The 11,116-nt window shown below is 43.0% G+C and overlaps 1 protein-coding gene across 1 annotated transcript in view; it reads left to right on the top strand.

Annotated features, from left to right (window-relative positions):
* LOC306941636 (mitochondrial ribonuclease P catalytic subunit-like) overlaps nt 1–11,116 on the top strand; it is a 30,977-nt gene that overhangs the window by 1,581 nt on the left and 18,280 nt on the right. Inside the window, exons 2-10 of the mRNA XM_079527195.1 lie at nt 936–1,168; nt 1,416–1,612; nt 2,080–2,134; nt 3,352–3,490; nt 4,243–4,477; nt 5,902–6,062; nt 7,103–7,261; nt 8,195–8,242; nt 8,463–8,595. Coding sequence (XP_079383321.1) covers nt 982–1,168; nt 1,416–1,612; nt 2,080–2,134; nt 3,352–3,490; nt 4,243–4,477; nt 5,902–6,062; nt 7,103–7,261; nt 8,195–8,242; nt 8,463–8,595 — 1,314 coding nt within the window. The 5' untranslated portion in view covers nt 936–981. The remainder of the gene's footprint in view (nt 1–935; nt 1,169–1,415; nt 1,613–2,079; nt 2,135–3,351; nt 3,491–4,242; nt 4,478–5,901; nt 6,063–7,102; nt 7,262–8,194; nt 8,243–8,462; nt 8,596–11,116) is intronic.

Here is an 11,116-nt window from a genome sequence, read left to right as displayed (position 1 = left end):
AGAACGCCCTGTTTGGTATACAACTGGCCAATCACAGCGCGACCGTGCCGCCGGGCAGTGGGATCGTAGATTCTACAACCGGAACACAAACAAAGTAAACTGGCGAGTGTATATGACGTCATAGTGTGCGACTGCACTGAAGTCATGCTTCTAGTGAAGTTTGGTTGGAAATTAAGCGGAATGAAGTGATCTTATTTATAACTATGTAAGTGATCAACTTGTCTATGAAGTGATACGTGAGTCGTATTTAAGGGATGATAAATGCAACTCCTTCTGTTAATATCAGGAGAATAGTTTTGCATTCTGGCTCAGATTGTTTTAGAATAGCATGTTAGCATGCCAGCAGATTATTTAGCTAGTTTATTTTTGAAGGATCTATTATGGACTTTACTCTTCATTTTTGTACACATACTTTATCTTTGTTGTTTAAAACATTTATCAGTAACAAATAGTAGGACATGAAGAAGAAAAAAACGATTGATTGATTTAAATATTTATTAACAGTTTGCAGAATTACAGTACATTTCAAGCACAACTCAATACAAAGACTGTTAACTGTGAGTGGACGACCCAATAAAGCATTACACTTGTTTACAAGAGGGTCCACCTTGTTCAATTCATCATCCTCTTCTTTTAGTGTTATTTAGAAAGTAAGCAAATAATCACACACCTTAATAATTACCAAGGCTCCATAGCATGGTCTTTTCAAAGCCTCTTATAATGTATTTTCCGGCTGTATCAGACATTTGACATGGTTAACATGCAGGGCAGCAAACAATTGAGTTAGTAATTTGGTGCTCTTGGTTATTACAAAGGTATGAACAAGGTATGGTTGATGGTCTGTTGATGTTCATATATTTCTTCTTTCTCTCTGTCACTCTCTCTCTCTGGCTGTCTGTCTGTCTCCCTTGCCTCTCTGTGTTTCTGGGATTCAGAGAACTGCATTCTAGAGCTAGATACCCCACACTCTGCCGCAGTTGCATGGTCTGGAGAAGTCCTCCTGATCCTTCTACGCGAGCACCGCAGTCCATGATGTACAGAGCAAAGCGATGCCTGCAGCTCGCGGACCCTCTCCTCCGCTCGGGTTTCTACAGCTTAAAGGCCGTAGCAGCGTCCCCGTCTATAACACAGGCTCTGTGCAGCGACGGAGGAGCCGCTGGCCCTACTGGTAGGGCTGCCACAATTATTACGTAGTCGTCCAATCGCAATTATTTGAGATAATCGCAATAATTGCGATTATTATAATCATAATATTGTTGTATCGTGTCCATGTTGAAACATGTTCATACATAAAAAAATGCAGAAATCGTAATCACTTTGTGACGCGCTTGTAAGCTTGTAGATCAGCTATTTTTTCCGGTATTTTTGAAAGTGTACAATTAATAAAAATGCCAGTAATTTCAATTTTGTCACAGCCCTACCTGCTCGGAGAGACGGGAACAGGAAGCAGACAAAGACCCATGGACCGGCAGACGGCCCCGGCAGACTGCGGCACACTGCAGACTTCCTCCCCAAGTCTGTGTTTGCTGCCGGCACGGCCAAGAGGACAACAGAGATTCTGAGGAGGAAAGCAGCCCTGGCGTCCCTGAGTGATGAGCAGCAGGAGGAGCAGGTAGGGCTGTCACGGTTACACATCTAAGTTGACGATTTAATTGTCACACACATGATTGTGATCAACGAGTTTCTTTGGCATTGGAAATTGGAACATTATGAATCGAAATTAGATTTCTGTTTGCTTCGTATTGGGAAAGTGCACAGGGCACATATGAGGAATAACTGAAATATACCATGAAATCACTGGCATTTTGATACATTTTAAATGTTAAAAAAGCAAAATCTTTTTAGCAGAAATGGCTCGTCTACAAGTCGATTGGCTGAGCAAAGTACATAATTATTGAAGATAAAGGTGGAGGGCAGAAAAGTGAAGACGGAAAAGTGAGGATGCAAATTGTGATTTGGCCATAATGAGATTATGTATGATGATAAGAGCGCCCCTCACTTCACACTTATTTTTCTTTCAACATGGAACAATTATGATGATTTAACAAAATAATTGCTATTTTGTAATAATTGTGACAGGAGGAGGAGGCGCAGAGGGAGGACCAGGAGGCTGTTGGGAGACGGAGACAAGCAAGTAGGAGAAGCATCTCTGCTCTATTTTCCCTTGTAAACCACCGCTGACTAGACACACATGGTTGCTGTTTTAACAGCAGCGGTGAAAAAAGTACTCAAATGTTTCAATGCTGCAATGTAGAACTACTCCGTTACAAGTAAATGTCCAGAATTCAAAATGTACTTGAGTAAAAAAAGTACAAAAGTATTGGCATCAAAATGTACTTTAACAAATAATTAGAAAGAAGAAAAACACCCTTTACCCTGCCCTTTTTGAGTGGTGCAACCACTCCTATAGAGCGTCGCAGTCCCTCCCCCTACCATGGACCAGGAAATGAAACCCAATGCATTTTTCCCATAGACATTTCTTAAAGTATTTATTTAAAGACGGTTACGCCGCGGACAAAGCCAACTCGAGTCGTGACAACTCATGACAACACAAACAATATTTTGGACCAAACAAATAATTACAAAGAAGAAAAACAACAAAAAAAGTGTTGTAACCTGCCGTTTTTTTCTTCTTTCTAATTATTTGTTTGGTCCAAAATATTGTTTGTGTTGTCATGAGTTGTCACGACTCCCGTCTTTAAATAAATACTTTAAGAAATGTCTATGAGGAAAATGCATTGGGTTTCATTTCCTGGTCCAGGGTAGGAGGCGGGACTGCGACGCTCTATAGACAGGTATGTGTGTGTGTTCCTGTGTTTGTTCACCAACAGGTGTCACTGTTGCACAGCCTAACACACAGACACAGATACACACACAGGCCAGGGAGGAGGGCTTGTACAGTACAGTACAGTACAGTACAGTACAGTACAGTACAGTACAGTACAGTGTCCCTTTGTCCGAGCACGAAAATATATAGCGTTTGTTCACTATCAGGTGTCACTGTTGCACAGCCTAACACACAGACACAGACACACACAGGCCAGGGAGGAAGTACAGTACAGTACAGTACAGTACAGTACAGTACAGTACAGTACAGTACAGTACAGTACAGTACAGTACAGTACAGTACAGCTAACTTCAGACGGGTCTTTCTAATTCTTTGTTAGGCCCACAAAAACTGTGTTTATTGTCATGAGTTGTCACCATCCGAGTTGGTTTTGTCCAAGGCTTAAATGTCTTTCAATAAATACTTTCTGAAACGTCTAGTCCGGGCTGCTCATCGGGGGCGGGACTGCAGCGCTCTATAGCAAAGCTAAGAAAATAAATTCTGCAACTTGTCTTGTTTACCAGGGAAGGACGAGCCCCCTGCGCGCCCTCTGTCTGTGGCTGAGTGGAGGCAGATGAAAGAGGCATCGTACTCTCCAAAGCGCTTTGACTTCCACATGATGACATCGCTGCTCAATTCCGGAGCAGAGCTGGATATCGCCAAGTGAGCAGAGGAGAGAAGTGTGTGTGTGTGTGTGTGTGTGTGTGTGTGTGTGTGTGTGTGTGTGTGTGTGTGTGTGTGTGTGTGTGTGTGTGTGTGTGTGTGTGTGTGTGTGTGTGTGTGTGTGTGTGTGTGTGTGTGTGTGTGTGTGTGTGTGTGTGTGTCAATTTGAAAAAGATATACAGTAAATATAGTTTCTATTCGAGGACATTTAACTTATGAGCAAAACGAATAAATAAAATCACACCCGTGTGAAGTGAGGGGCGCTCTTATCATCGTACATCATCATGATGTAAAATAGACACTGACGTAAAATTCTCCATTCATTGTCAATGGGAATTTAACGTTTGTGTAGGACGATGTTTCCTATATTCAGCAAAAGCTGAATATAGGAGGAGCTAGCACCCCTCAAAAAGAAACACAAATAACATTTTGAAACATACACTTATACTTAATTTAAGTATATCGTCGACGTCGATGAGAAATAACTATCCCCATGTTCAAACCTTTTGTGTGTATTTACTACAGCATCACATAAGAGAGCATAGCAGATCCACAAGCTTGTTTGAGCTTGTAGATCTGCTACTTTAGTTCTCTCTCTCTCTCTCTCTCTCTCTCTCTCTCTCTCTCTCTCTCATCATTTTGCATCCAAACAAACATCCCCCAAACTATAGTTAATTCTCCCGACGTCATTTATGGCATTCCCTGTTTAGTCTTTCTCCACCTTAATGCCCCCCCCCCCCCCTCTGTTTTAGGTCCCTGCTGTCGTTTGTTGCCATGGAGACGGGGACCCTGTCCTACGAGCTGTTGCTGCGATACCTGACGGCGTGCGTGAGGGACGGCCACGACGGCGAGGTGACGGACGTGTACGAGATCATGCGCGCACGCTTCCCGCTGCTGGAGACGGGCGCCTGCAGCCTCTTCATCCAGTCATTCAGCAGGACTCCGAGGTGGAGGGAGGCCCTCGACATCCTGCGCCATATCAACAAGGTTGTTACCAGTGGTGGGGCTTATGATGCTAAAGAAGACGTGTATAGTTTGTATACAGTATACATGTCCTCTCAATTAAAACCGCGGGGTGCGCCTCGGACTTACCTTTAGGTCCTTTTTAATGATATAAAATTCATTTTTTGACAGCTCCCGTTGCTAGACATGTTTTGCGCAGCCATTCACTTCCCTGTTTACGGTCCAATGCTATTAATGTATATCTACGCCGGCGCTCTCCGTGGTTTTGATCAGAATGCCGATGTTGTCTCCTAATTTCTGACTTAACCAAGCATCTTGTTTGGAATTATTAACGCTTCTAATGACAGATCAGACGAGGTAGCGTGACGTAGTAATGGATCATTATACCTCCCGGTTTTGGGGGGAAATGGAAGGCGGGGCTTTTCAGAGTAAAATCCCATCTGCTTGGCACTCTAGTGCCTTTATTCTGACAAACTCTGGCAGCATCGTAAGTGTTAAAGATGATGGGGTGCCATGGTTTTGTATGTGTCTATGGAGTTAACATTACTTTTATTTTATTTTTTATGATTTTTATCCCACGATTTTGCAACCCAGTTTTTTCACCCAGTGCCAATTATCTAATGTAATCCTGGGCGCTACACTTCCTCTGCCAACCTGGGGGGGGGCAGCGGACTGACCTCATGCCTCCTTCTATGCATGCGGAGTCCAAGCTGCTTCTTTTCACCTGACGGGGGAATTTCCCTGGCCGGACGTAGCGCGTGGAAGGAACACGTTATTCCGACCAGTTCCTTTCCCCTCCATCAGGCGCCCCAGCTGGCCAGGGGGAGGTAGTTTAGAAACCAGGATTACTGCATGTTTTTTGTGAGTGTACCTACCCTAGGGGACACGGGGAGAACATGCAAACTCCACACAGAAAGGCCCTTTCGCCAACCCCACCTCGGGTATGGGCGTTAACATTACTGAGTCTAATAGACCCCCAGGTGTGGTTAAAATATTCAAATATGTCTTGCCTGTGTATTTTTGTTTTCCTCCTGAAAGCGGAAAGCTTTTGAGTCAAAAGGTCCAATCGAAATACACCGCTTTAGTGGCTTCTGTTCAGGTGGAAAACCAGTGAAACTTAATGAAGTGGTGGGTGTGGCGTGGCCACATTAAAACATCATGTTAACACTTTCTATACACTTCTTAAAAAAATAACGTCGTCCTAGTATAATCACAATACCCGATGCCTGAACATCACGGCACCCCATCTTTAATGGTTAATGTGGTTAAACGCTAACGTGACATGGATGCGTTCCAGGTCTCAATGGATTAAAGCCAAAGTGCAGTAACTACAGTACGGGAAAGAAAACTGGTAAATGTTTCAACTGGTCATATAAGCGATATTGAGGTCATTGTTTATCACCCAATATCACAAGGTCTAAAAGTGTGTAATATGAACGCTCCCGCAGGTCTCCCTCCCGTCGACTCGAGACTACGGCAAAGTCATCGCCGGAGCCGTCATGCACGGCGATTGGGCCACGGCGTGGGCGCTCTACGACGAGCTAACCGACAAGGGCCTCAGCCCGCGCCAGGACACCTGGGAAGTGCTGGTCAGGGGAGGACCGAGCGGGTAGGTGCCTGCCACAGTTTCTATATTACATTAATCGCCCTAATCGCATTAGTGTGGCAGCGGTGGCCGAACGGATTGTGGAGCGGTCTTGATACCGGAAGGTCGCCAGTTCAAATCAGCGGTCCGACACGTTCAAATTACCACCGCTGAAGTGCCCTTGAACAAGGCATTGAACCACTACGATGAAATGTGTTCTATGAGCAGGGCCTGGCTGGAAACAAGTTCTTGAGCTTAGCCCAGATACCCTGGGTAAATATAGTAATCATTTCATTTCATTTCATTTGTTTGAGATAATCGCAATTTGTTTTGCATAATCATTCATCAATCGTTTTGTGTTGTAACGTTTTTATGCAGATTAGATTATGACGTGTCAGTGATTTCTTTGTACATGTATATTATTTAAGCCATTCTGACGCAGGAACCCCTTTTGGTGTTTTTAAGCATTATGTTATGCTTTAGCTGTTGAAAAATAGCAGATCTACAAGCTCAAGAACTGCTATTTTTTTTAAATCGTGAAAATGTGGCGCAAATCTTTGAATATATATTCTTTCAGAGCGAACGTTTTTAACTCAAATCTTTGCTTCTGGGGGGGTCCTTGACATTAAATAGTTTGAGAACCACTGACATAGAAACATGGGTTTTTCAGAAAACTGTCAGGATTTAGAAGGCATTTGTAGAATTGTTCTCAGGTCTAAATGGGATAAAGGGGCATTCCACTCATTTTCAACATTTTACTGTCATTAATATACCTTAGAGCTGTTGGGAATTGAACTGGAGGTCTGAAAAAAAATCATTAACATGGTGAATCACATCACCATGTTAATGATTTTTTCAGACCTCAAGTTCTAGGAAACACAGCAAGTTATTTGTCGTATCTGCCAGGTGCAATTTGTGATCACGAAGCCTAAAAAGGCAAACAGAAATACAAATTGTAACGTTCCAATGTTCAATTCCAAAAAAAAACCCACACACAATAAAATCGTAAATAAAATGAATTTGTCCGGCAATTAATCGTCAACTTAAATGTGTAATGGTGCCAGCACTAGGAGCGAGGCGGAACAGGATGGCACGGGGCGGCCTGGAAGCGTCTCCCAGTCTGAGCAGCAGGAGAGGCTTCTGGCCATTCTGCACAACATGAGAAACAACCAGGTGTATCCGCAGCAGAGGCTAGTCGACGCCATCAAGACCTGGTTCGAAAGGTACGGCGACTGCTGAGTCAAAAGTCTAATTCAGGCAGGGGTGGGGCAACTTTGGAGATGGAGACGACCAGCCACTGTATTTCCACACTCACTCCAGACTAGGGCCACATTGCATAATACTGTCGTCGTAGCAAAAAATATCAGATCTACAAGCTCAAAAACGCGGCGCACTGCGACACGTTTTGCTATTTTCTTTTTAATTGGAATCCTGAAAAGTCTAATTGGTATTTAATTTCAAATGCATTTAGTTCTACTTATGTTAACTTTATGAACTTAAATGCATAAAAAAACTACAATAATATAAAATAGTATTACTACTAGTCATTAAGCTACTAATTTATAGACCAAAGTAATTAAAGCAGGTCATGTTTGCAATGTTTGGGTTGGAATTGTAACAGCTGAAATCAATAATATATCAGTATTCCGATGTTAACCTGCGGGCCGCACGAGGCCCCCGGGCCGCCTGTTGCCCATGTATGGTCTATCTAATTTATACTCTGTATGACGTAAGCTGGAGTCGCCAAAATGGACTGAACTACTGTACAAGCGGGCGACGTCGATGTCCGAACGTAAATCACAGCTCTGAAATGACACAGGTGATTCACCGGTTTTAACGGGTTAACCGAGTATACTTGGTTGAACTCTGTTAACCCATTAAGACCTGGAACGCTTTTAACCATTTTTTGAAACTTTAGCTATTGAAATATAGCAGATATACAAGCTCATATACCGAGTGCCGCGCTAGTATGAGCTTGTAGAGTTTTTTGAAAAATCGTGAAAACGTGTGCAAATCCTTCAATATATTATATTCTTCTCCCGTTTACGATTTCTCATAAACAACCCTTTTTTTAACTGCTTTTGTGTTCATCCCCCCCAAAAAATTAAATAACTGCTTTTTTGTTCTTCTTCTGCTGTCTCTCATTTCCTCTCCAGTCTTCCAGGACAGAAATGGAAAGCAGGTTGGACCACCGTCAACCGCAAGTAAAAACATATTCACAGCAGTTTGTGTGTATTCATTATTATCCCAAGGAAATATATTTCACATTTTTACAAAGATCTGCCCAAAAAGATGTGCCGAGAATATGCTTTGGTTGACTAAGACATTATTTTCACATATACACTATTCAAAATATGTTTGAAGTATGGGTATGCTTGTATCTGTGACTCTGTGTACACTTTTGTGTCTGATGTGTGTATTTAGGGGTGTGTGCAGATGTTGTGGGTCATCGTTGGAGTCCATTCACCTCACCACTGAGGAGTACCACCAACTGAAAGACGTAGTAATGACTAGCATCATCCAAGGACGAGATGTCTTCAAGAAGACTACACCTGAGGTATGCACGCACGCACACGCGCGCACTCTCACCCCAAATCTCCACTAGATGGTGTCATGTGTACTCGTAAGGCAGCCAGTCTATAGAGCGTTGCAGTCCCGCCCCCTACCATGGACCAGGAAATGAATCCCAATGCATTTTTCCCATAGACATTTCAAAAAGTATTTATTTAAAGACGGTTACGCCGCGGACAAAGCCAACTCGAGTCGTGACAACTCATGACAACACAAACAATATTTTGGACCAAACAAATAATTACAAAGAATAAAAACAACAAAAAAAGTGTTGTAACCTGCCGTTTTTTTCTTCTTTGTAATTATTTGTTTGGTCCAAAATATTGTTTGTGTTGTCATGAGTTGTCACGACTCGAGTTGGCTTTGTCCGCAGCGTAACCGTCTTTAAATAAATACTTTTTGAAATGTCTATGGGAATGCGACGCTCTATAGAGTGTCGCAGTCCCGCCCCCTTTCATGGCGACGTGAGACCCAGAAGTGAATTCCCCGTTCATTTTCTTCATAGGCGTTTCAAAAAGTATTTATTTAAAGACCTTTCGCCGTGGACAAAGCCAACTCGAGTTGTGACAAATCATGACAACAAACACAACATTTTGGGTCGAACAAATAATTACAAAGAAGAAAAACAACAAAAATGTGTTGTAACCTGCCGTTTTCTTCTTCTTTCTAATGATTTGTTCGGCCTGAAAAATTGTGTTTGTCGTCATGATTTCTCACAACTCGAGTTGGCTTTGTACGAGGCTTAAAAGGTCTTTAAATAAATACTTTTTGAAATGTCTATGAGGAAAATGAACGGGGGGGAATCATTTCCTGGGCCCTGGTAGGGGGCGGGACTGCACGCTCTATATAGATTGATAGTAGAACGCTATAGCGGGCTCTAGTGGCGCTCGGAGCAGCTGCTTTCACTTCACCTGGTGACGACTCTTTGGGACTGCAGTGCAGTCAGCGTTCACTGCGGATCAGCAGACTGGACTCGGCGCTATTCAGTACAGCAATCAGAATGTTTAATTTCATCGTTTCATTTCAAGGGCCTCCAAATTGATATGTATTATATGTTATATTATATGTATGTAGAGCCCCATCTGAAAAGGTTTTGTGCCAGGGACGCCCAGGAGAGAAGATCTATGTAAATATGTAAATTATTCAAAGGTTTCCAAACATTTTATTTTTTAAATAGAAGATGTACAAGCGACCTCCTGTGAGCTTGTACATCTGCTATTTTTGAAGGGCCAACATATAACATTTGGATAAAGTGGTTAAAAAGATTGTGATTCCCCCTGGAGCCCCCCCCCCCCCCCCCCCCGTGCTTGCGGTTATGTTTAGATTAGGGTTAAAAAATTGTTGTCGATGTCGGACTAATGACTGGTCTGACCAATGACTAGTCTAAACTAAGTGTTACAGTACCAAGTCAGGCATACCACACATGACCAAAATTTGCATTTTAAAACAAAATGTGAGATGCCAGAGGTGTTTAATAACAAAATGATAGGCAATCTTAGGCCTATGGTCGAATATGACATCAAGGCATTTAATAGCAACTTAAGTAATAAGTTGCTATCCCCATCCCGTCCCTCACAAGCAATAAAACAATATTTTTATTATCTCCACCAGGCTGAAGGCCAGGGGCGGAAAATGTGTTTATTTTGTGTATGTGTGTGTGTGTCTGTGGGGTTTGTTTTATTTGTGTGTGCCGCTAATCTTGCACACCATTGGTGTAATCAGCATCAAACATTTTGTACACATTGGCAGTAGGTGAAGGGAAAAAACCAACAACTACAATTGTTTTAAATCGGCCTTGTGGTGGCGCAACACCCGACTGCTTTAAGTTTTGGCCTATAACTCTTGAACTCTAGTCTAGGTGTATAATCACATTTTGGGCATATTTATTTGACAGAAAACGTCATATCATGAACGCAACACGCACCCTCAAAGTGAAAGTGCATGTTTAGGGGCCTCTATACCGAGTTACGTCCAAAAGCGCATTCAATTCTGACCTTGGGGGGTGCCATAAAACGTGCTATAGGGTACTGATGGCTGCAACCCACAACTCACACAGTCCTGGGTAGGCCACCTGGCCTGGCCGACATACTGTATATGTGCTCCACAGTGCACCCCTTTCTAATTGAGTTAACTGCAATTCCATCATCAGTTCTTTCTACAACCCCCCCCCCCCCCCCCTCCCCACCCAATTTTTTTGTTTTAAATATTTCGTCTTTTTGAACGTGAAGCATCATAATACGCTCTCTGTTGCATTTACATCTCTCTCATTGCCTCCCTAGCCTCACTTATTAGTTAAAGGAGCATTCAGTGATTTGGGTGATTTGGAAAAAACCCCGGTCCACCCGGTAACAACATGTGCACATGCACACGCTCTACAGTGGGGGAAGTACAACAGACCAACAGCACGTGCACCAATGCCCGCCCCACTCGATCATGATTGGAGGAAGGCCCCTCTCATCCTGATTGGATGAAGGCTTTGCCACCCAAAGCCCAAACCGAAACTAGGG

Source organism: Electrona antarctica, assembly GCF_951216825.1.
Source record: "Electrona antarctica genome assembly, chromosome: 18".
In the NCBI taxonomy this organism is placed as follows: domain Eukaryota; kingdom Metazoa; phylum Chordata; class Actinopteri; order Myctophiformes; family Myctophidae; genus Electrona; species Electrona antarctica.
This window is presented reverse-complemented; position numbering and strand designations above follow the sequence as displayed.